At 38.2% G+C, this 27235-nt stretch overlaps 1 protein-coding gene across 1 annotated transcript in view; it reads left to right on the top strand.

Moving 5' to 3' along the window:
• The window catches only part of sugct (succinyl-CoA:glutarate-CoA transferase), a 104059-nt gene that overhangs the window by 6723 nt on the left and 70101 nt on the right, over positions 1–27235 (top strand). Inside the window, exons 7-10 of the mRNA XM_036522077.1 lie at positions 2131–2222; positions 2347–2490; positions 12074–12169; positions 27095–27166. Coding sequence (XP_036377970.1) covers positions 2131–2222; positions 2347–2490; positions 12074–12169; positions 27095–27166 — 404 coding nt within the window. The remainder of the gene's footprint in view (positions 1–2130; positions 2223–2346; positions 2491–12073; positions 12170–27094; positions 27167–27235) is intronic.

Below are 27235 nucleotides of genomic sequence, written 5' to 3'. Positions count from 1 at the left end.
GTAGCAGTTTGAATAATGTAAGTACCCAAACAAAAAAATCTTCAAAGTACATACATCTCTGTCACCTCTTAGCATCCAGATATTTAAACCTCACAGGTTTCAGTAGCTTTCGTCATGTCTTTTCTATCTGTAAACACAAAGCAGACCTAAGCCACACAACATGCCTGCAGTAATGAACGAGAAAGCACTGGCAAAACTCAAAGAAGGCGACTCCATCAGGAATGTATAATTCTGTTTGACCTGTAAGTGTGTTATCTGAACTGTGAACAATTTAATTCTATAATTAAATCTGAGGGAAACAAAACCTCTGTGGTAGTTTGGCCTGTCTATGGCTTTAAACAGATTTTTAATTTAATTTTAATTGAAAGACCGGTATGGTGGCAACTTACGGTGGTCCGTCATAATTTTCTAAAACATTTCTTTGGTTAGCAAGTAATTATTTGGTCATGTATGGATTATGGCATCTTATTGAAGGCCAGACGAATTTACCCTAAATTTAATTTGCAGTAATACTTCTCCCCAGAAACATCTCTCGTTGCAGCTTATTTCATGTTGTGCTGGATTTAGTTCATCTTTCTCAACATCACTGGTGTGCCCAGTTCCTTTGAAATGTTAGTTCTCACAGTTCTCAGTAGGGAGAGAACACTGTATGTATGCTTATGTAGATATTTATCTCAAAGGCCACATGAAGAAATCACACATTTTCCACCTCTCCTTCATATTCAGTGACGCAGATGAGGACATTGTTTAATTTTAACATACAAGTTTGGAAATCTGGTTCTGATTTCATGCGTTTTTACAATTCATCCCAACTGATTTAGTCTTTCCATATTTAAAACACACATGTTGTTAAAGATTAAATAAAACAAAACGCAAACTAACAAAGCTTTGCATGGAACTCAACCCCATTTGACAAATAAACACAACAATAAGCTGTCAGAATTAGCTTTCAGCCGCAATGTAAAGTATATGCCATTTGTCTTGTCGCTCCTTGTAGCAAGTTTGAGGTTTAGTGGTTTAGGATTGAAAGTTCACTCTACAGAAGCGCCAAAGCTTTTTATTCAGTTTTAATTTCTTTACAGTGAATTAAAGTGGGTTTTAAGTGGAGTCTGAGAACACAAGTTATTGTCAGCATGTGTGCAGCACTAGCAGCCTCCACTCAAAGGGCTGCGGCTTGAATAAAATTCCTTCTCTTGCTGTGTGAAAGTTAATGACGTGGAACCAAGTCTGTGTTCGAAAAACAGAGCCAGGTTTGTTACAACGTTCAATCACCAGTACAATAAAGAGTTGCGCTTTATTATTGTCTTGTTAATAATGAGACCAGTGCCGTGAGGAGCCCCATATCCTTGAATCATTCTCTGCTGCACAAATCCCCTTTCCTTCGTAATTTTGTTCTCTGTCAGAAAAGTTTAGACTTAGAGTCTTTAGACTCTAAGAAGTCAGGTTCCCTGGCGACCTCAGTATATGGCAGCTGGATCCTGCCAAAACATTGCGTAAACAGATTGTTGCAAAAAATGTCTTACTACAGTTAGCTTTTGTAAGCCTAATGTGTGCAGAGTGAAAAATGCATCCCTGCTGCTCTTTGGTTGTTTATTTTGATTGAACTTTAGCGTCTATAACTTGACATATGGAAACAAAGGGGAGGATGTCAGTAACATCACGCATTTGTGAAGTTTCATCTCCATTTTTGTTTCAGGAAAAGACGTGTCACAACACACTTTCCCTTTGTTTTTGTTCAGCCAAACTGTGGTGCTTGCGACTATGAGGAAGTGCATAGAGGACTCAAGCTCAGGCTCAGATTTCGACAGTTCGGCTGGAAGCCACAGCACAGACTGTTTCCGACAAATAGCAGAGAAAGTTGTTGAGAATCTCTTCCGTTCTCCGTGTGAAGTGCAGCACATTACATACATCTGAGTAGAGTTTTAGTCTTAAGTCATTTGTCACCAAACTATTATAGCGCAGTCATTTTCAGTATTTCAACTGAATGGACTTGTTATTAGAAATAAGGGGGGTCAAGATGTTCTCAGATGTGCATCGACTCAGATGTGCAGGTCTTGCAGTGCTGGATTGTGGGTTATATCTTTGCGTTCAGTTTTCCTTGTGTTACAATAAAAATGTATATATTGGCAGGATATGGACAAACTGGGCCAATGTCCCACAAACCCGGCTACGACTCCATTGCCTCTGCTGTGTCAGGCATGATGCATATCACTGGGCCAGAGGTGAGGGCAAGCGGTGTGTGCCTGTCAGTTTATGTGTCAGTTTATACGTGTGTGCATATTTGTGCTATGTTCCTTTATATGTATGATACTGCACATTTCCTAATGCAGCACCTCTCAATACCAGGGTGGGGATCCCGTCAGACCTGGTGTAGCCATGACTGATCTGGCAACAGGGCTGTACACGCATGGGGCTATCATGGCTGCTCTCCTGCAGAGGCAAAAGACAGGGAGGGGCCTGCACATCGACTGCAACTTGCTCTCCTCCCAGGTAACAGCGACTTCCCTGCAAGGCTGGCTTACACGGTGCTCAGGAAACATGCTCACACCAGTGGGTCCATTTTTTTGGTCTGACCTAAAGTGTTCTCCTTGATTTTTGGTAAAATCAAATGTTTATAGTCCAGGCCCTAAAAATAAAATAAAATAAGTAAATAATAGAAGAATGCCCTGTTTTCTTTTAAAAGCATATCCACTTTTACAGTGTAGCCGGGTCTTCTCTAACAAGGTATAGTGTTTGACATGATATCACAATGTAAGCATGATATCACAATGTAAGCACAAAGTAAGTTACCCCCATTTTACTATCAGTTGAATCAACATGGACCTGACATGACCCTCCAATTTGTGTTTTCTCCAGTATATTCCACTTAAAAAAGAAAGAAAATAAAATCTGAAAGAAAATATCTGAAATATTTGGTCTCTCAGGCATTTTTAAAAGGAAAAGTATTTTGTATTTGTAACCCTGTAAATACTATATATTTGACTTTTAACTAATTCATTGTCTGTGAAATGCTCACTGCTGACCATTATTAAAATCAGTTGTACAATAGTATAGTCCAATATTGGTTTAACAATGGACTGTACAGTATGCCAGATATCCACTGTGATTCTGCAGCTAAGAAATTTAAACAGTTTTTTTTTAGTATGTTGACTGAACATACAGAATACCTTCGTAGAAATTCCCTCATCTGACTGAACAGGGACAAGACACTGGATGTGGGCTTAACTCCTCTGCACTCAATGGAGTGTGATGATGCAAAGTTTATACCTCCTCTGTCAAAGTGTGTATTTTCAGACGGCATGTTGCTATGATCCTGCAGACAAGGAAAGTTCAAAGTTAAATTCGCACCAGGCACTTTGGCTGGCAGTGAATCAAAGAGATGACACTGTTGCTCTTGGGGGAATGGTTTATGTCCCGGTCCCATTTTTCTCACATCATAACATGGGACAGATGCAACCTCACTGTCTGACTCAACACATAAATTGTCAGGGAGAAGGGACAGAGTTTATTAAGCACATGGCAGGTTTATAAAGAAATTCCAGAGAGAGCTGCATAGCACGAGAGGGAAAAAGCTCTCGGTTACAAATGCATCTGAGGTTGTCATTTGTGATGAACTGACGGTCTGAATGTTTGTGACCGCCCTTAGCTCCAGCTTTGATTCTGTATATTTTATGGCAAGTTCCTCATATTCCCCAGCCCACAAACTGGAATGCCACTGTTTAGTATTTTTACCATTCTGTGTAGGAATCTTAAAGCCTTGGTTGCACCAGTATCAACAGAGCAGAAGAGAAACCAGGAAGCTTGAAAGAGCCATAGCAAATACCCTTAGTCAACACAAAGAGAGCCATAACTCCATGGAAAGCTCCATAAAAAAGAAACCTGTTTCTGTCACCTCAAAGAACCTGTTTGTGTAGCTGTGTCACTCAGTTGGCTTGAAGGGATGAATGCTCAAAATAATAAATGCTGAAGGCCTTTAATCTAATCTGCCAGTTGACGGTCCAAAAGTCACAATCCACTGGGTCTTGGCCATTCACTCTGAGTAAATTCCAAGCCATTTGTCCATCAGCACATGGCAATATCACTCGTGCTCCCTTGTCACATAAGACTGGTTCTGGTGCTGGGAATATTGAGCCATTCAGACACCTTAATTCACATCCATAGAATTCAAACATATCTGATCATCTGTACACTGAAGTGATTTTGTTGCATAAGCATTACACCACTTAATTAGACCTCTTAAGGGCACAGAACAATTGTTGTATTGATAAGCAGGGTATAATTCCTGTGTGCTTTTCTTGATTACCGTCAGGCTTTTCACCTTACCATCTTATTAGATCGGAGAGGTGACCAAAAACATTTTGGTCGATTTGAATTTCCATACAGTGTAAATATGTCCATTGGAGAATGTGGAGGTTTCTGTCAATGAGGGTATGGGGATACTAATATTTAGTTTGGAGTCTGATGAAAGGATTGCACCTGTCCATGAGGCCAAGATTTTCGACCACCCATATAGACAGTTGAGGAGGGATGGTTTGAACAGCTGACACAAAACAAAAGTGGTAGGTGTGATGTTTATACTATTTAATAAAATCAGGTTATCTAGGTTTGCTATATTGTGCAGGAGTTGTCTGAAAACTGTCCTCCTTAATCTTCATTTGGAGCTTTATTTGACACATTGATAATCCATATGTTTTATTTTTCTGTAAACATACATGCATAAATACAGAGAAAGGATTCTTTTGTTGTTCAGTATGTCTATTAATAAGAGTTTCCAATCACTGCTTATAATATTAGCATGGCTCTTCCAGTTTTGAGTAGTGTAGTGGATATGTGGGTTTCATAGGATTTTACTTATCAGTCTTTACATCCGTCATAACTTCCGTTGTTCACACAGCAGTGAATACTATTTTGTGTGGAAACTGTTCGAGATTTAGAATTATTTATAGCATTACACACATTGTTCTCCAAATTTTACATTCTTGTGGGGTCTTTCCTTTTTTAATGCTGAATGGCTTTGTTCAAACTGTCACATTAACATTGTCTCCACATTCCTTCATATTCTTCATCTTCTTATTCCAACAGTAGGAAAACATTAAGCTGTAAAATGTATGTGGATTAATTTCATTGTTTTTCTGAAATGTACAGGCAATTGATTTTAAAAATAACTGTTTAAAGTCCCTATTCAGGTAAAATTTGACAGTGCTCTTCATTGGTAAAGTGTTACCTCAATAGTACTATGGTTATGTTTCTGAAAAATGTTTACGGAAACTTTGTCTTGTTTTTAACCAAGCTGAAAGGCATTAGCTGCCTGTGACTGACAAAAATGTGAAACCATGCCTGCTTGGAGTGGATTAGGTTTTCTTGCATTCAACAAAATATTATTATAACAAGGATTTTAAAGAGGGTGTTCTTGTCACTTCAGGTGCTCCTCACATGGCAATGTGTTCGCCCTTTGAACAAAAGCTAATTCCGTTGTTTACCTTTATCCAATGGATATCAAACATCAAGTGATCTTTAATACAGCGCCACAAGCTACATTCCGCAACATCACCGTTGCTTTGACAAACATGGCTGAACCTGTGTACATTGTGAATCACTGTCCTTCATCCCCACATGAGCTATATTCACTGTTTTATTGTTTCAGTTCATTTACTGAAGGTCATGGTAAGGCCTGCAGAGACACAGGCAAATGGAGCATTCTGCGCTTAGTTTGTGATAGAACTGTGTTTCTGGGCAGCAGACATTCAGTGTGATTCATTTATCAAATCAGAAAAATTCAAGAAACGCTCTAAATCAGAGTCTTACACCCCCCCCTCTTAGGGGAATTATAATATTATGCCAGAGACATTCCTGCACTAGTATATAAGCAGTTGTCCTTTGAATGATACTAGTACATACGAAGGATGTGGGTTTTGGAAGTGGTTCCAATTATGTAATTGTTTGTATTCTTCTGTTGTGGTCAGAAGTTTTTTTTTATATCCTTCCTGCATTTAATTGCACCCAGGACTCCAACATATCTGTATTGTCCAAATAGAAGTTAAGGCTTCCTTCTTTTCAGAGTATTGTCACATGTTCTATTCCAAATACCCCCCCCCTCCCCGCCCCCAACTTCCAACTACCTCAGAATTGCAATGAGTGCTCTGTCTATATTTAATCTGTGGGTTTTGTGGATGCAGCCGCTCCTAATACTTGGTTCTGAGTTGCATGTTTGGTTTTCGGCTGTGCACCAGCTCAGTTGTCATACTCACACTAAATCATGTATGTTGTGGTAGACCCCTCAATTATTAGACATAAGTTTATGCTTTTGGCTGGTTCCCTGCAGCGCACACACCTCAGTTTTCCTCTGTTGGAGGAAATCTGATTTTGCCTCTGCTTGAGACAGGTTACAGACAAGGATATCGTTAAAGCACAGGAATGTATGACTCCAGTGGATCATGTATGGAATAAATGTTGCATTGATGATAAATAAATGCTCAGTATTGTTCCTATTGGTCAAAAAAAAAAAAAAAATCAGTTTTAATAAAACATAGGACAGAAATACATGTTATTCTTCAAATTGACAAGCAAAAGGCCTCATTTTCAAGGCTACAAATTCAAATTTTAGGAAGTAAAATGAGGGCTTGCAAACACCCAAAATCAAGACACACAATATCTTTATTTGCTGCATGTTAGTCAGCACTTTCCCTAGGAAGTTATTCATGCCACCTCCATGAGTGTGGCTGATAAACATTTTGCCTTCAAAACACTTAATGGGTTTTGTTTAATAGTCTGCCGGTAGATTATAATGCCAAGATTTGGTGTCAAGGCTGCTTAAAAGAGTCTTTTTAAGACTATGTTGTTGGTAGGTTTCAATATATGCCTTGTAAAGGGTGCACAAGACCAAATGAGACAGAGCCACCAGCTCCATTCCATAAACCCTGAAACAGATTTTTACTGTGTAAGAACTTGTCATCCAATGGCAAACTATTCTCCCATTGACCTGGCCGAAAGTTTTCCAAATACCTCAATATTACTGAAGGTTAAGAATGGCTAATGACTATTGGCATTATCCTGATGAGAACTTCAATGCCTGTTGTCAGTGTAGACTTTTTGGAAAGTTTTTACAGATTTGTAATTTGTAATTATTTATGTTTTTTTGTCTTCAGCTGATATTTTTCTTGTAAATGCATCACTTTAAGCCTAAATATTTGAGCCCTCAAAGGTCAGTCACAGCTATTGAAGGGGTTGTGATAGAGTACCAAAGAAATGACAAAAATGCTGGGGATATTGCAATGGGCAGAGTGAATGTCCTGTATGAATACATGTTCAGGTTCTGCGCACAGATGGCAGACTTTGTGTCAGAGGTGGGATAATCTGCATCGGCCTGGTGCACATCATCCCGCCTCTATCTGTCATGCTTTACAAGAGGAGGTCCCATCTTCAGAACAACCCAGAAGTGGAGGAACATTGCATTGGAGGACAATTACGTCATTGTTACCATTTCAGTTTCCCCAATTGCATATACTTGTGTGATTACCCATTTGGGGGTTTATAATGACCCTCATCCAAACCGTTTTATAGAATGATCCACTTTAAACCACTATGAAAACCTTCAATATCTGAAGACTTGCCATGAAATATAATGCAGATATCTCCTACTCTTGGAGCAAACATGTTCATACCACTCTAGGGTTCTGTATAGCATCTATCCAATGTTAATACTTCAGCTCCTTTAAATAATGTGTCATAATTTGTTACCAATAACCACGAAAGGTTCTGTCATTTTGCATGTGTACATAATCTCATTTCTTTACAGTTCTACCTCAGACATTTTTTTTTGACTTTTGCTGTTCATGAAAATTCATGAAAAAAAGTTTTTAAGAGAGGACTGCTCCGAACAGTTGTGGGTTAACATGACTTGTTCCTTGTGGATGTGGACAGGGTAAAGGCTCTGTGGCTTTCAGAGAAGAGGCAGCAAACATATGACCTCCACAATTAGAGTAATCAACCAAAAGTGGAACCAGTAGAGGATCAAGACTGGGATATCCGGACTGGATACAAACATAGGCAAAGTGGGACAGCCTTCTGCTTTCATGTCTTTTTTTGTACGGCATGGGTATGTTTTTCCACCCTATTGCTTACACGTTGTCATGACGACAACGCTCTACTAGAAGATGTAGTGGTACACAGTGGTCTAGATTAGTGTCAGGTGTGAGAGACCACATATACATACTGCCTGCTTAAATGATTCTAGTGTGCTGACACTTAAGTATTGACTATTGTAAAGAGTTGGATGGCTAGAAAGCTTTACTCTGAAAGTTGCTCAGCCTCCCATATTTCACATTAAATTCACACAAGCTCCTTCGTTGCAAGCTTTCGTGCTGGCCTTCACTATCCTCCTGCCACTAGGCAAAAGTGTAAAGTAGTGATTTGGGAGTCTGCTACTCTGGATCTATTGGCTTTATTGAAACAAACTGTCTGTGGTGGGATTTGGGGTACTTATACTGTGTGAGAAAAAATATGTTTTAATAAAATGGGGAAATGCCTTTTATTTGTAATCTAAAGTGATTGGGATTAGGTACCCTTTAACCATGAATCAATTGATCTATAATTTTGCAGTGAGACTTAACTCGATAGATGTCTTTATATTATCTTGTGCCAGAACCATGTTTGCTAAAGCACTTATTTGTTGCTGCCTGTTAGAGTAGTGGATGTTGTAATGGATTCATGATGATTGTAGACTCAAATATTTAGTGAGTTTTGCATTAAAACTGAACAAAATGCTAGATTGGCAGTTTGTAATGTCAATATTAAGATTGGTAACATCTGGATCAATGTCATCTGTGCTAATAATTTCCCAGTAAGGACAGAACAGCAACGATAAGGTTTTACCCTGAATTCTGTAGGAATAGGACTTTGGAATGGTCAGACATTGGATATTTCTGAGATAGGAGTAACACAGGTTATTCCCCACGTTTGCATTTCCTGTGGTAGTATTTGGATTATACGGCTTTCTTATAGTTCTGTCTTGATTGTCTCGATTTAATAAGGTCAAAGTCATAATTACGTGTCTCTGTATAAACCTTTTGCAAATTTTTCTCCCCACATTCCATAGTATTTGACAAACTTAGTGAAGCCTATTTGATATGTGCTGTTGCAGTCAGTAAATGACTAGCTGTCAGTTAATCATTAAGACAGCTGGTTCAAGAATAAGCTAATGTTAGACAATTACCTGGATATAAAAGCTGCTATATGGCAAAAAGTTGCAACACATGGTCTTATGCAGGGCACAAGGTGTATGTAGTCTGGTGCTGGAAATCAGGCCTGAATTAGCAAAGCCTTCAGGAGTTCCACCATCGGTTTTCAGAAACCAAAACACAGTTTGTCACTTTGATTTCAGACTACTATGTGTCCCTTCCATGCCTCATGTTTGTGTCAACATCTCTATGAAATACCAAGATTTGAATTGCATTTGTTTTTACTGTGACCTAAGCATTATGAAGAGGCACAAAAAATCAGTCACAAAAACTGGTAATTACTGGGTAAACAGTTTTTGGTCCATGAGAAATATGTGTAGGGAGACAATATAGAGAATTAAACAAGACAAGAGCAGCAAATACAGGGTTTCAGCCTTTTCCTTGACATTAGCTCCTAAATAACACAGGATGAACTGGAGTCCTCTCCAGGCAAACTTGGCCATCATATAAAAACTTAAGTGCAAGTAGAAATGAGCACTGAAATAAGAAAATGGTTTATCTACTGAAAATAAATGCCAAATATATTTAAAGAAATGCATTTGTGACAGAAGCTACACAGCACAAAAGTACTGGCTATATTTCCTGATGCAATTATTGCCACTAGCTTCTTAGTAATATATATTTATATAGTATGGCCTCTTTAATTTTGTTTAGTAATGGTGTTATTATGAGACATGCATCTGAACCCTATACCCCGAAAGCAAAATGGAAGAGGAAGTAAATATTTTTAAAGGACTCAGAAACCAAAACCAAGTTCAGACCAGTTAAATAAAAAACAAGTTGATTATTTTTTTGAAGCCATTTGGCATTGGTTTGAATTTGGCCTGTATTTTTAAACAGAAACACACCAGAGGAGTTGGTGTGCTTTGGCTGCTTTTGCCTTTCCTGGCAATAAAGAAATGGGCTTGTTTGGTTAATATGTCTCTGTCCAGGTTACCGAGTTTCCACACTATCTGCCACAGCAATTTGCGTCTACTCCCACTCGTAAAATCTGAAGTATTACTCCTGTGCCGTAAAATAAATTAATTACACTTGTTCTCGGGTGGGTTAAAAACTAAGCTAATGTCAGTTTGCCAGGAAAGATCTGTCTACCCTGATGGTTGTTCTGTTGGCTCCCCTTCTTTTGTATATCACAAAACATTAATTGACACTGTGTCTGCTCATGTCTGCTTTACATGAGCTGCTTTACAAGAGTGCTTGTTCTGTAGCATATTTTGTCAGATTAATCTTAAAATACTTCCGGATCACAAAAGCTTTTCTTGTATGATGGACCTCATTGAGTAATATTGGTTCAGATGTGTGTGCCTCCTACAACACTATAGAACTAGGCGTTAGAAAGAGGTGCCTGGTTAGCAGTGAGTAGTTTTGGGTACATCGCTTGATTGAATTAATTTTAAATGTGACACACTAATAAAAAAGGCACTGACTCTGTGTTTGTAGATCTGAACATCAAACCCATGGCCTAAATATCTGAACATCCCAAAATGACATCATCAGCAGAACACATTTTACATGCACTATTGTAGTTTTTCCTGTATATGCACACAGGACAGATAAGTTGCTTGAATGGGGACAGTTGAATGTGTATTTGGATGGGATGTGAAAGCGATTAATGAAAGTTATTGTTGTGAAACATTTAGCTAGCTACAGGTATCTTTCATTTTTGGGTAATGAGGCCTCACTGATACAAAGAGAAGCTTTTAGGAATCCAGCAACATCTTTACATTGGTGCATAACTGTAAGACTACATTAGGATTTTTAATGGAGAAAAATGGACCATCCAAGAACTTCATGTAAGGGCTAATGCCTGTACATTCTTCTGCATAATTTATTATCTAGCTAATGTTTGCTAGATAGCTTGCTGTCAAATAATAACTTACAAGCTCACCTTGTGTTCTGACAGTCTCCTTTCAAATTTGACCTGCATGGATACTTAGGCTGATTTCTGAATATTTGATGGCTGGATTGTAAAGTTTGTAAGTGTTCCTTGGCACTTTCAACTGTCCTTGAATCCTGATGATAGAATTTAGTGAAAGTGTTGGCTTCAAGTGCAGTGAGCTTATTTATGAAACCAAATTATGGACTCATACTGGTAATATGATAGATTAACAACTAACGTTAATGGAGTAACTTGACATTGTATAATTGCACAGTAACTCACTGCTTTTTAACGTGAATGTTTTACATTTTATGATGTATCTTCTAGCTACATGTCTGTAAACGAACAAGGTAGTTTCTTGCTCTGACACAGACCTTTATTTTTGTTTATTTATTGTGTTCAGGTGTTTAATTTGTGGGGTTATTGAATCTATGGACATGGAGTCACTGCCGAAAAAATGTCAAAAATAAAAGTATTAATTAAATTAAGAGAATTAATTAATTAATTAATTAATTAAATTAAAAGAATAATTAAAGTAATTAATTAAAAGAAGTATTAATTCATCAAAATAATAAATGTGTTCAATTACAAGTATTAATTCATCAAAATGATAAATGTGTTCAATTGCCTGTCATCTTATTGCTGTCATAGCGATGGTAGTAACAGCTTTTTTACTATTGGATGTAATCGTTTGTTGAAGGAATAAATAAATACCCATTCCATTTTGGTAGTAATGCATTCCAAACACTATAGCACCCCATTATAACATCATAAGACTCTATCTGGAGGAATCTGTGGAAGAACAAAAAAAGGTGTCACTTTCAAAGAACTGAGCTACTGCAACAGTAACAGCAACTGAAGAATTCTCATATGCTCATCTCGGAATATGGTGTCAGCAATGCAGGATACGTGCCCGCTGATGACATGGAAATTAAAAATATGTTTCTCTCCATTTCAGGTGGCGTGTCTCACCCACATTGCAGCAAACTTCCTCAACGCTGGTCAGGAAGCCAGGCGATGGGGCACTGCCCATGAGAGCATTGTACCGTATCAGGTAGGGTATTGTAGCACAGACGATTAGCATGGTACACCTGATTAAAATGTCATACATGCTAATACACATTAATAACTGCTGGAAGTTTTTGGTGAGTGATGAAGGATCTATATCAAGACAGTATAGAGAATGAAACAAGACAAGAGCAGCAAATACAAGAGTTTCAGCCTTTTCCTTGATATTGGCTGCTACATAGTACAGTAAGAATTAGAATTCTCACCAGAGAAACCTGGCCATCATACAAACAAATTATGTGTTGCAGATATAAGGTATAGTGCAATTACAAATAAACAATGATTTCTTCCCTGATTGATTTGAGGACCCAAAATTGCATGGGGTTTTATAAACATCTCAGATTGAAGTCCTGGGCAAATGGCTGGAGCCTGTGGGTTCAGTTTTCCTGAATACAACTCAGGCTGTGAAAATGATCTGTCTGACACACTGTAAACAGTAAGCTTTCAGTAAGGAACTGCGCTATATGCAAGGCTTTTTCAATCCTGTCACACTTGCATAGATTAGGCAAATGTTGGGGAGAGCAGAATTAAGATGAACACGGTATGTTGTGTTAATAACATCTTTCTGTGAGAACATGAAAGATGTGTCCAAAGCCACTGATTCTTAAGCTGTGTTTGTTCTACAGTGGGTTCCAGGTTGTTGCTGGCTTTGGTCATTAAAGCTATTAGTTGTGTTGGAAGCCATTGGAACCCTGATAAATGTTAGGTATCAAGTTGCCAGGTTAAAACTCTAGTATAAAATGTATCTTTTCTCCCCCTTTGTTTTTAGTGCTGATTTTGTTTGATTTTGTTTAAGGCAGCACATCTTCATGAACATTTCACTGTTAATTCACCAATATTTTCACGTTTTGTCTGGATGTATGTTTATATTTCAGTAAGTGTCCAATCGTATTCTCATTTGAGCATCTTTGCTATCATATTTCTTAAGACTCTTAGTTAATGAGAATGGTGCTACATTAGTTATTTGTGTAGCTATTATGCCACACGTACAACTGATGTGTGACATGAATAATGCAGGGTAACTTAGTGAAAATTAGGCCAGTAGAAAACAAACATAGATTATGGGAAAACCTTGCACAGATATGCTTGGTTATCCTCAGAAAGAAGAGACTCTGTCCTCAGCTGAACTCCCAAGTCTTATTAGACAGATAATCCGATGCAATAAATCTTTCATGGAACAGACACTTCACTCCCTACACAGGGTCCTGTTGTGTCTGTGCAGATACCCTGGAGTGTTTGCTTGGACACGATGGCCCTGTTTTTCTCATGTGAGAGAAACACAAAAATACTTAAGCCACAGGGGTCACTGAACGGAGAACTAGAAAAAAAATAATAATAACCATAGTGCGTGTCCTCTGAGCAGTCTCATTTCTTTCATCTGCAAGTGAGATGGCAAGTTCCGAAGCCTGAGCGAAGAAGAGAATTCATTGTTGGAAGTACAGAGAAGGGTTTGGCCAGTTCGCAGAGCTCTTGCAAAAATGGCTTCAACAGCGACTGAGCAGCAGTTAATGCATGGAAACATGAATGTAACCCATAATTGAAGGACAAAAACATCTTTTGAAGTTATAATTAAAAAGGTAACGTTAGCAGTAAGGTAAGGGGGTACGGTGGTGCATACAAGTAATTCCTCAAAAATAACTCGGAGGCACAGCAGAACCGTACAGCAGAATAAAAGTATTGTACAAAAGCAGGTATTTTACATTTCTGGGTACAACAATAGGTTTATGCAGTAATTGGCATGACCAGAAATGTAACTGTTATTGTATGGCATTAAATAAAATGTTGAAGAATTTGCAGTAGTCATATGATAGGTAAGGCAGTCTAAAACCACCCTAACCATCTAGATTACCCAGGGACTGCAGAGGGAAATTAGCTAGTAGCTAAATCTGGTACAAAGCATCTTTCTTCTTTTTGAGGTTAATATATTTTGTACATGGTCCCTGATATAAATAAAGTTAATAAATAAATAAATAATTAAATTACACAATATTTCCGTATATTTATCTACCAGACCTTGTGTTTGGTCCAGATTCTTTTCTAAAGTGATGTAAAATTTACCTATGCAACATACTGCGTAATTACCATCTTCTCTTGCAACAATATCAGCAAAGTAATTCAGGTACAGCTGCTACCAAGTAGCAGACTAGTTAGCCAGATGAATGTAGTGTTTGTTAAGTTGTATCTATAACATAACATACCCAATATAATAATGCTCTTTGCCGTAGAATGGGTGACAAAGTCGATAAAATGGTACATCTAAAAATTATGTGAAAGATATCCAAATAATGCAATGATATGTTAACTTCATAATGTAAAATTTTTCAAAAGGCAACATCTAAAATGAGATTCGATATCAAGATCCTGAATTGATTATTAACATGTCAATCTCCCATTCACCCAAGATTAGCATTTAGAAAGATTGACTGTTGATTAAAAAGTTTTAATCAACATGTATGTCTCTTTTCTTATCAGGTTATCTGCACTTGTATTGCATGTTTGAGATGATATCAAATTTCTGGCTTATTATTTTATTACATTGATATGAAGATTCTTGGCCTTTAACCCTTCCAAAATAAGTGTAATAATCATGATTCATGATTACAGACTTCACAGGTAGTGATTTTATGTACCATTTTCATTTTATATTTGGATTACTGTCACATAGGGCCCTGTGTATATACCGTTGGCATTTAGAAATTGTAATGCAGTAGAATCATAGGACATTGTATGTTTCACTGTGGGATAGCACCGTATGTTGAATATTAAGGTGTTTATAGCATGTTGGTGAACTGATTCTCCTCAAAGTAAAGTGACTGAATACAAATGGAAACAATATGCTTTTAGTCAGACACCCATACTTAACACTTTTCAAAACATACAGAAAAGCAACATTAACTTAAGCACATCTTAATTTTTCATGTGGTATTCTGATGTCATAGGTCATATAGTTTTAATTACAGTTAGAGTAACAGTTACTATTACAGATTGATGGGATTCACTTTGATGTGCCATGCATCACAGCTGAAAAGCTGTATGTGTTTTCCGTCCATCTCTACAAAGCATTCACCTTGATGATCTTTTAAGGTCTGGCACTCTTATCAAAAAAAGATGTAACCACATCAAAGAATGTTTTGAGTTTTCCTGTTAAGGCCTGTCAAAGAAGTGCACATTTATTTTTAAAACCAATTTCCCTTTTCTGGAATGGAGAAATAAAACAATCAAAGTAAATTGAATACAAACATCTTGTCCCTGACAATAGTTCAGAAAGCCTCGTCATCAGGTTTTATTCCCTTGTGCTGATTTCAATGGGTGTGAGGTATTGCGTCTCTTGGTTCATTCAGTTCACTGGCACAGTGTCTCTGGGGTTGGGCAGTTTGTTTTACTGAGCCAGTCCAAGGAAGCAGCTTCAATATTTGCTGGGAGCACTCCGCCCACACATCTGTGGTTGTTTATTTACCCTCCAGGAGGGGGCGGTATGTATTGAAGGGAGGATACTTGGTGGAGTGTTACCCATGTACAAAAAGGAAACAACATGCAAGACTAAAGAGATGTTTTTTGTGTACATGTTTATTATGAGGATAGTTTTAGTCAATTTAAGGGAAAAGGAGGGAAAAATAACTACAAACATGCAATATATTATATTATATAGCTGCTATAAAATATACTGTCATTTCTTGCATTCTGGGGCAGTCCACTAAATGGGCTTGGAAACAGAACAGCAGGAGTTGTGATTTCCAGCAATTTTGATAATTTTTATAATTTAGGTCTACATTGTGGTTTACTGGAAATGCATTTCATCACAAAAAAATATGACTTCATAAATAATGTGGAAAAAGGTGCATTATTGAAACATAAATTTAATCTATCTCTTTTAAAGCTCTGTATGCATCCGTTTAATAATATCAGGAACAGTTCTATTTCAGACGTTCAAGCATCGTTGTATCATGTCTATATTTTATATGATTTCATCATGTGAGATTATATAAAATTGGGTTATGTTAAATTTCTACAAAGTGTAAGATAACAAACGGAGGCATGTCTTCATTGTGGACTGCTTGATTAGGCTCTGAAAACAATGTGAGTGTATTTGCAATATTAGGAATGAAATATCATCAGTTGAGTTATTCCTGGCATTGAAGAAGGCGAAGTGAGCTAATATGTTCATCCTTCACTTTGGGGACATTTTCATGCAGAGTACCTCGCAAGGCTTACCTTTAACTACTGTTACTAAGATCTCACACAGAGATGAGTTTACACTGAAAGTGAATTACAGGTCAGGCGGCGTTGCAACTCACAGCTCCTCTGCCCAGAATGTGCTGTAATTATCCCCGCAACACTCTTCTGTTGCCCACACAGTGAACCCCCCCCCCCCCCCCCCCCCCCCCCAGCTCCTCTGTGAAGATCTGTTGTACAGTCTGGTGTTGTTCAGTGTAGTGTGTTCTACTCAGTCTCTGGTATTTGATAAATAGGTGATCCAGAACACTGGCAGGAAGTTAAAGGGCTGATTGGATACCCAGAAGTGGGCCATTTGTCACGTTTGGCGCCCATCACATGGGGACCATCTGGACATTTGGCAGGAAGCATTCTCAGTGTTAATCTCCTTAAGTTTGCTTTCACCACAGAAAGTGTATATCCCACTGTTTGAGTATGCTGCTGATTCATGGCCGTAATTGTATATTTTAGCAGGGTTATAGCTATCTTGTTTTTTTACTGGACATTTTCTGTTTCTTCCTTTATTTGGCTTGGGCAGTGGTCTGGGGACATGTTTGTCTCACAGGAATGTTTCAGATTGTCTTAGCGTGCCTTTTTTCACTTATTCAATTTCATTCCCAGGCTGAGCCGTTTGAAATGACCACAGTTATAAACAACAGAATATGTGCAAGTCTTTGATGATAAGTGCTGGAACTGTGTGGTACTTAGCCCATACGCACTATCTTCTGGAGGTGCTCTGGAGTGTCTGTGGTGTCAGGTAATAACATGTGCGTGATGCGTAGAAATGAACACGATCACACGCAAGCCTGCACGCGTGCTCTAAAGGGGTGTGCACATGGCAGGCAGTGCACTTGCCCAGTCAGCACGCTTAGGAGCAGGTATTCAATGTTGGGATGCTAAGACCACTGCCTTGCCAGAGTTATAGCGGCATCATTGTGGGTTGTATTAACCTATGCCATGTTATCTCATTTACAGCGTAAATTGTTGATAGCTGACAGTCTTAAACTTTGGAATCGGATAGAAATACAACAGTGATGGTGCTGACAATGATACAAGGATAATGGTCAGAGGAGGGCGAGCAGAGAGCTAGCGGATAAACTGCATGGAATGTACTTCTGCAGTAACACAGCTGATGCATGAGCCATAAATCAGTCGCTGTATGAGCTTCAGAGATGATGACTAAGAGTGGAGTAATCAACCAGAGGGCAACACAGCCAAAATGGTAGTTCCCTCACACCTCAGGGTGGTGGTACTCTTGCAGTTATGTTACATTATTTCCTAGGGATAAGCCCATGAATAGAACAAGCACTAGAGGTCAGTCTTGCTATCTTGCAGGATGTTACTGTAACTCTTCGATTTTTTGAGGTTTATGGGAGGTTTTGGGGAGAAGGACAAGCCTGGCCGTGGTGAGCCGTAGTTTCCAAGACACTCAAATCTGACATGTCTTTTATTCAAAGGGATCTGTATCAGGTCTCATTCATCGTAATTACTGTGTGTGCAAATATTGGTGATTCGGCAAGAAATGTACAGAATTTCCTTCTTCTTGTTTAAGGCAATGTAACAGTAAGTGTAGGTTTGTGGTGGGCTACCTCGCATTCCCCCATATACATTTAACATCTTTGCTCTCATCTTTTCTTGTGTGTGAATGACTGTTTTATTGGCTTGTTTGTGTTGATACTGAAACACAAAATACTGAAAAATATTGTGCAGTGTTTCTGTTTCAAGAAATTTTCATCTGCCCAAATGACAGACACGTTTTTAAATGATCTGTGATAATCAAAGGAATAGGAATTTTAGGCTCATAGTTTATGGTTACGTTGCATGGTGCAGTATTCTCTGTAATAATAAATTACAATCCACAGCACATTTTCTTGTCCATTAAAATGACGAATGGCTTTTATTTCTTTCCATCCAAGCTTCCAAAGTATGGTAAATGACTTATTATTATCAAAATGAAAATGAAATGGAAACCCTTATTTTGTGTGATTACTGTATTAGGTTTTTGTGGTACAACGGTGTTACATAAATCTGATCCATGGCGTACAGTCTGTGTGTTGGTTTACATTCCATCTAAGCTCATAATGAGTTGGGTATTATTGAGCTGTTAAATGAATACTGATATGGCTTTGATATCACTTCTGGCGATAGTCCTTTGTGAGAAAAATTCATAGTTGGAAAGTTTACTGTTCAGTGGTGACTTGTGCACTTGTGAGCTTGTTTTGTTTGATTAACATGCATGTCAATTAGCTGAGTACATTTGCAGGTAATGTATCTCACAATTTTCTTTTTGTGCCACATTAGAATGAGAATTTAAATAACTATATTTAATCTATTCTATTTAATCATTACAAAGAAATCATAAATGTTTAATATCTACCATGAAGAGGTAGATGGCCCTGCAATGGCATATTTTACCAGCTTTGAAGGTGAAGGGCAGAAAAGACTAACAGACCCCATTCAGAAAATCATTGCATTTTCAAGAATATTTAAATCTGTGCAGACTAACTGATTTTTACACCATCAGTGTACTCTGGTTGTGGATGTTCCGAACAAAATAAAGGTACCCACATTTCCCATTCAGTGTATATGTACAAATGTTACATAATTCCTTGATGTAAAAAAAGATTGCATCTACAAGATTCAACTGATAGTCAATTTCTTGATTATCAATCAAGCAAACAAGCAGAAATTATATTAAGTTACTGTAGTATGGTGTAGAACAACTAATTGAAGAATGAATTAATCTTCTCTGACAGAGGGAGCTGCACTAAATTGAATTAAGAAGGAGATATTATCAAAACATGTTGTGTATGGGTATGCAGAGGAGGAATACTCATAGCAGTAATTTTATCTGTATTTCTGTATTTATATCTGTATATCTGTATTACTGCGTATAAACACTAAACAAATCAAAATAGAGAGCTGACTATGTACAAGTATTTTCAATCATGTTCATGTCATACATGAAATATGACCAGATAAAAAAGTGGCTAGATTTGACAAAATTATAATTATATATTATATAAATTATATATTATATGTGATTAGGATAAATCCTAAAATAAATGAGTTTACAACATATTTTAGCAAATATTCAGAAATTTTAATTTTTTCAAATTTATTTAAAGGAATAATTACTATGGAAAAGATTTCTAATTGTATTACCATTCTGAATAGCCATTATCATTAAGAACTGAACAACATTTATAGCTGGTCCCTATGCATGAAAGTGTAAAACCATATGAAAGTACATAGACGCATTTGTTCTGAGTCACATCTTCCAGAATTTGAACTGAATCAGGGCTTTCTACAGCATTCCATTAACTCCTTTTGGCCTTGGTCTTTGCAATGTGGTTATATAAAAAAAAAATTCCCCACTGCAGTTTAATTGCCTATTTTCTCTCAGTGCCTTGGTATGTGTGTGAATGGGGATGGGGAAACAGAAGACTGTAGGACTGTGAGAACGTGGTGGTGTGTCCTGAACGTAATTGAGATAATAAGCCTGGGGAGTGATAACCCCCAAACCCCAGGGAGACTCTTCACGGCTCCTCCAATGAGGGGCGTCGGAGACAACAGCAACAGCCTCTTGGTGTACATTCCGCCCGGAGGGTATCCTGCTTCCAGCCCAGAAGAAAGAACGATGGCTGTTTGGGGTTATGGGTTGTATGTTGTGTGCAGTGCGGGCAGGCCCAGTCCACACATGAGAGGGCTTTGTGAGTTGGTAAATAGGGTGTCTGGTCGGGCGATCAAGGGAGGAGCGTTTGCTCCTCTCGCCCACGGCTGGGGAAGCAGGGGCCGTGCGGGTTTGGCAGGGGACGGCAAACCACACTCTGCGCCCCCTGAGAGGGTTCACAGGGTGGCTGGAATTTGGAGCGACTCGCATGCAATTCCTCTCCTGCTGGCACCCCGTGGGCCTCTGTTCCTTTTAGCAGCAGAGGATCTTACATGTGAAACAAGGAACATTAAAGTTCTTAAGTTTGAATTTCTAACATTGACAAACCATTTTTTTTTTCTTAATGAGCCTGGGGGGGGGGGGGGGGTGAACAGGACACATATGTAGATGTGACAGTAGAGACTGGTCACTCTGAGACTGATTAACATTGTAACAATGTTGCTTAATGTTACTTAATGTTGCAACAAATGGCAACAGCTTTGACCAAGCACCACTTTTACCCTTGACCGGTGCTTACGTCTCCTGTAAATTTATAAAAGGAAATACACAGCATTTAACAGTCTTAGGGTTAGTTTCAATCCACTGTGGCCATCAACCCATGGGACCTCAGCATTAAGTATAATGCACAACAATATCAAGAAACAAAATCGACAATGCACACAGAGAGCCCTGTTTAAAAAGTGTATACAACTTTGGGAAAGATAAATCTTGATTGACACTAATATTGCATAGATATGATTGTCAGTGGTTTTGCTTTTGGCAGGCAGGGATCACCACAGGTTTGAGTCTGGGTTTTTATTCTGTGTTTCCTTTGCCCTTCCTCATGTTTGGACCTAGAATGATAGCCCAGGTTCCCTTGCTGATCTTGGCTGCAGGCAACATGGAAATGATGGAGTCTCTGTGTTCACCTTGTCCTCATTTTTGAAACAGCTGACAGCGGCGGATTGCGATCTGCATCTGTGCGTTTGCCAGGAAACTACCTCCTGTTGTTACCTTAGAGACAGGCTTATACTTCAGGGTTGCACCATCAAGGAAATGCCAACTTAAACAAAGCAGCATGGCCTCTGTGTGCTCTATGAGCGGCTTTCTCTCCACTGTCAACTCTGTCCCAAACCCACCGCCCTAGGGTGGCCTGTCAACCCAGCAGCTGACTACTCATGCCCGCTGATGTTACCCAGACCCTTAGCTTCGTTTTGCCTCACACACTTTTCTTCACGCCCATCTGATGCACTCGGCAATCTGGTACATAACAATGAAAAACAAGCACGACTGCTAATATTTACATTAGACATAGACGTTATGTCTAAATACAACTTAGTAGCACCCTCTAGTGACTTGCCAGGTGTCTGTGAGTCACTTAGATGACATCAGTGGAGATGCACCTGTTCTCCATTCAGTGTTTGCTCTGCGGGGAAACTTGTAGTGTGAAGCATAGCCACTGGCTACAGTCAAGTGAATTGGAGGATAGCGTTTGTTGCATTTCATCGCCCCTGCATGAATGTGGAGGATGCTGCAGTGGGTCAAGCCTGATTTACAATTGGTAATTCCATAGTTTTTGTGAAAAAGTATAAGTAAAATGGTAACAAAAACAATTTACAAAGGAAAAGTTATATGGGTACATTTTCGTCCCTTTGCAAACATAAAGATAAGTCCGTCTCCTTCATCAAGTTTGTTTGATCTGGGTCAAATGTTGTATATCTACTCTATTTCCCACACAGAATAAGCAAATTAACTAAATTTGAACTTGATCCTTTTAACAATTAGCTGCTACAAGCAACCAGAAATGGCCATAGTCAAGACGTGTCAAGACAAATTTAAAAGCCTGCTCATGAACCTGTAGGTCTTTAACCGTGGAATTGAATGCATGTCATATGTATAAATGGACATTAATTCCTGGAATTAGGTCAATTAGTCAACACTATTAAACACTTAAACAGTTACTGCTCTATGCTTTTTCCTTATTGTTTTTAAGCTTGATGCTGAATAACTGTTAATGGCCAATATGTACCTACATACTACAATGTTGTGTTGTTCCGGTGTCAGAATATACACAGGTTTGACTGTAATGGGTATTGGACTGGGTGGCAGTGTAGCGTTGTGGTAAGGAGCAGGGCTTGTAACTGATAGGTTGTGGTGATTTTTAATCTTTATTTCTGTTGGTGGATAGGAGCAGTAGAAAGAAAAAAGTTCATGTCTTTGTCTTATTTTTAGATGTGTATTAAGGTGACCTGTAAGTCTTTTATAAGTTATCAGTAAGTAGAAATAAATCTTCACTTCAAAATAGGGGGTCAAATGGTCCTTGCCAAGAGCCCTTTACTGTCTAATTAATTACCTATTAATAGAAAAGTGTTATGACCAGTAAATTTGTTAAATGTTCATAATAAATGGAAATAAAACAGGGGATCAAAATATCCTTATTGCTAGCTCATTACTGCCTAATTAATGACCAATTTATAAAAATAGCATGAAAAGACATTGTTAGTGGCCAACTAGTGCATTATATTAACTCCATTATGTGGCTCTGTAAGTAGGCATGTACAACCTATATGCAATACAGAGTACATAATAAACATAATTAACATATTGCTAATTACTTGTTTTATTAACTCCTTATTGATTATAGTATACATTATTAATGATTAATGAAGGTTTGTTTGCAAATTGTTTACTTAATACAAACAAGGTTAACTTAAACAAGACAAGGTTATGAAAACCTAAGATCCTTAGTTGTGCTTTATAATGCTCCAATAACTGCCAAGTTTATGATTAGTTCCTGGCTTATTAGCAGTTTATTTATGTATTATTATGTTGCAATTTTTTCATACCTTAAAATGTAATACGTAATATGTAACATGGTAAAGTTCTTGAACAAGAAGTGCTACCATTTTCTGACACCCCTGCATTTTGCTGGATCAGTGAGATAGCAAATCCAGAGAAATCAGACTAATGTGAAGTCTATATGCATGCAATCTGAACTGAGGGGAGCAGTGGAAAGCAAGTGAAAGCTCCTTATTACTGACAGTGACACCCGTGAACTGGTGACTCAGCAGTTCTTGGTGTCATTTTGAGAGGAAATTCTGATGGAGAAGCTGAAATGTAATTTGGGACACAGTCATTATGTTAGATAATTTGCATGTACTGTATTAGTTGAACACAAATTAACAGGAAAAAAAAAAAAACAAAACACAATTGAACTTGGACCTGTTTGATTAGTCTTCTGAAATGTCCATATTGTTGCAATGATTGCTATAATTATGGGTACTTCATTGTCAGATTCATGAATGTGCTGTAGCATGCTTATCTTGTCCTGTCTAAATTTACTGCTGTTCTTTTTTCTTTTTGTATTTTTTAATACTATTGGTAGCCTGTTTTCAGGGGTCCAGGTGAAATGTAATTAAATCTGAACATGAAAGAAGTGTATGCTGTGACTGAGAAGAACAGTATGTGTGAGAGAGAGAGTGCATGTTTCAGTCATTTTCCCTCGAATGTTACCAAGAGTGCGCGTTTAATTATTACTTATATGCAACTTTTAATTAGAGGGAATACAGCAACACAACCTTGATAATCTGTCTTATGGCTGGTATGAGAGCTCTGTGTTTCCCCAGCCATATACTGTATGTCCGAACCTCTGCATGGCCTTCACTGCTGATCATGTGGGCCACCAGGCTACAGTGCGATTCCGAGCCATTTGCTTCGAGTGTCTGGATAATTGGATTTGTGAAGCAGGCAAGTTTGTATGTCATCACCCTTGGAAAAGCAGCCACAACACGGCCTACTAGTGTATATATGCATCTGATTATATGTTATGCCTGATAACTTGTGTTGTACGCTGAGAGGCAATGCTCTGTTTGCGTTGTTTGACACTGATGTATATAATGTACTGAATTCAGAGTACTGATAACAATTCAGGCTCAGCCTTCTGTATTATTCTCTAGTGTGAGAAGATTAATCAGAAATCTATCAGCCAGGGTCAGCTGGGGGCTGTGTGGAATTTGTAATTATTTAATTAAAACTGGGAAAGGAACTTTGACAGATTAGATTAGATTCAGAACTGAGCTCAATTAGAGTTCGCCAATTATTTTTCTTAACTAAGATCTTCTTTGGCATGGTTTGAATAGAATGGCATAAAAAAAAATTCTTTGTGTTTGAAAAATACCTCAAAAGAAGAACATGGGGTAACTACAGTTACTATTCAGGTCTGAACTGAGAAAAGCTGTATCTGCTGATTCTCTTAATGAATTTGAAAAGAACAACATTTATAAGCGTTTGTCTTTATTAGTGATGTTATAGACTTTTGTGATTTCAGTGTTGTTTCCAGTTTTGTTTTGTATTACAGGCTTAGCAGGCTTTATACCACCCCTGCTAAGAACATTGATCGATAAAGTTGGAATTTTGCTTACTTTGTAGTTTTGGCTGAGGCTTAAAATGCCGTTTTTTATATATTTTTTGTGACTAAACATACTGTCTTTATTCAACATATCTGGCATTTATCCAGCAGTCAGTACACTAGAGAAGTCCAACCAAACACCAATCCCAGTTTCGATTTGCAAATATGTATCGGACTGTCTCCAGTTAACTTTTATTGAATTTCCAGCTTCACTCACATGCATGTTTAACTACTTATCAGTTGCAGCAATAACCAAATGCATGTTTGCTATTTTTCTGTCCTGTTGAAAGTCAACTCCAATAAATAATACAAACAAGAAGAAGCTCTTCAAATAAACAGTGTAATATCCATTGGATCAAACAGGACACAATAGGTAATATTACGTAAGATTAAGAAATAATGTCCCTGCTGTGCTAGACTGGAAAAAATGTTCAGCCATATTACAAATTAGATTTAATGTATTTTCATGCTTATGTGTGACCATTTAGAAAGCCCTTTACTCTCAACTGGTGAGTTTTATTTAGTTGAGGTTTCACTGAGGCAAGTGAAAGCCCACAAAGTGGAGTCCAGTCTGTCAAAGAGGAAAGAAACCATGTTGTCTGCCCGGCTACGTGTGAGGAAAAGTTTACAAAGTGAATGCCCAGGTTCAGTGAAAAACTGGTTAACCTCTCTCCCTCTCGTCTGCCGCGGTCCTGGGACTTCCGCATGTTGTGTTGTGGCCCGTGCTTGATTCCTTCATTTGAATTAATTTAATCTGATGGACTAAAGTTTGTCAAAACAAAATCTCATTAAGTGCTGTCTGTGCACTTTGTTCTTCATTTCCCTTTGTCTCGCGTGGCCTGGGATAAACAGCAACCTTGGGCAAAGCGAGGATGCCCCATGAATAAATGCTTTGTTTTCTCTCTGTTTGTACGGCCAAAAAAAGATTCTCAAGTATCTTGATTTACCACCCGAGCAGATCTGGGGGGAAAAGGAGAATGCACGCGCTCTGACGTGTAGGGGGGGGGGGTGGGGGGGCAGGAAACATGGGCTTGGCGGTTTTGAATCATCCCCCGTTGAGGCCATCACTGCTTGTTATTAACTTTTCTCTTGATAAACAGAGAGTGATTCATTATGGAAGGGTCTTTTTAAAGGGCGTTCAGCAGGGATGGCGGCATTCTCTTTCCCACAGGCTGCAGCGGTGACTCCGAGGGTCTGCCGGTGGAGACAGTTGTAAGACTGTTTGGTTTCAGTTCCACGCTGAGTGTAGTGGAGCATGCAGTGTGTGTGTGTGTCCTCTGTGGATAGTGATGTCAGTCCCTGGATTCAAGACCTGAGTTAAGTAAGTCCTAGTCTAAGGGACAAACAGACACATTTACCAGGTAGTTAATATGGTAATTGCTGATAAAGGGGCAGACTGAACTCACAGCATTTGTGGATGTTAGACCTCTAGATTAGGTAGCAAGTACAGGTGAACTAAACTAGGATACAAGGACTAGTGGATTATGAATGGATTATGCATCGTGGATTATTGCAATCAAGGAAGAGCAAGTTATTACAGTGAAACTGCTGTATTTATAGTATCTCTCTATATAAATTATATGTGTGTGCAAGTAAGTACAGTGCCTTACTTGTGGATCATGGTAGTGTTATTGTATTTGTCATTAAAAGAACTGAAGTAATGAATTACAGATCAGAGGAAGCACATCAATCTACTCATGTAATTTTTTGTGCCTGGTCTTGATAAACATTCGAACTGGTGTAACTCTTAAAGGGAACGTGTCTGTGTAGCCTGATTGGCCAGTGGATAGTCACACCTCCCTCTCAAATTTAAGCATTTTCCAGCCTTGTTCAGCTCACGGGAGAGAAATTCTTTCTTTTAATTTCTCACCAGCACACTGTTTCTGTAAAGACCCTGCATGAAAATAAAGGCATGGATTAATAGCAAATGAAATCTTTTTACAGGAATCCTGACAATGAATTGTGATGCCCAGTGCTCAGTAATATTTCTGCTGGAGCTGCTTAAATGAATGTCTTTGACTGCAGCATATGTTTAGAATCCAATGGTGGCTTTTAGTCTCCTTCGTTCATATCTTTTGTATTATTTACCTCACTGTTATTTCTGATGCTACATGTCTTTAAAGATACAGGTTTGGATTCACAAATTGATTTTAGGATAGTATTTATTACAGAATTTTCTGTTTAAGATTTGAGATGATCTGTTGTTATACTACACGATATACTGCGTGTAGTATATACTGTACTTTATGCAGTCACTATTTTTGATGTTTGTACAGTCCGTCTGTGCTGAGTTCTATATGGATTAAAAAATACTAATAATAAAAATCTGCATTTAGCCCATTGAATTGTGAGATTAGTAATGTCTTATTAAAAAAATATTTATATGGCTAAAAATGGGAATGGGAATCACTAAAGAAGGTGGTTGTCTGTAAACATAGAATTTGTGAAATGCATCTATATTTTCATAGTACTCCTGACATCCATTATTTTTGAGAATATTTTAATTGTATGGACAAGTTTGCTGAAGTATCTAATCTCTTATATAAAAATTTTGGTGTTTTACATCCAGTTGGGTATTGTATTTATTGTTGTAGTGGAGACTGAACATGACAGTAATTTACCCTACTTCTTGCATACAGGGCTTCAAGACCCAGGACGGGTACATTGTTGTGGCAGCTGGTAATGACAAGCAGTTTGTGAAAGTGTGCAAGGTAAGCAGCATCAGACACACCTGAAGTACAAAGGGGTTTGATTCATAGAGCATCACTGTCATTTTAAAT

Source organism: Megalops cyprinoides, chromosome 2 (genome assembly GCF_013368585.1).
Source record: "Megalops cyprinoides isolate fMegCyp1 chromosome 2, fMegCyp1.pri, whole genome shotgun sequence".
NCBI classification, from domain to species: domain Eukaryota; kingdom Metazoa; phylum Chordata; class Actinopteri; order Elopiformes; family Megalopidae; genus Megalops; species Megalops cyprinoides.
This window is presented reverse-complemented; position numbering and strand designations above follow the sequence as displayed.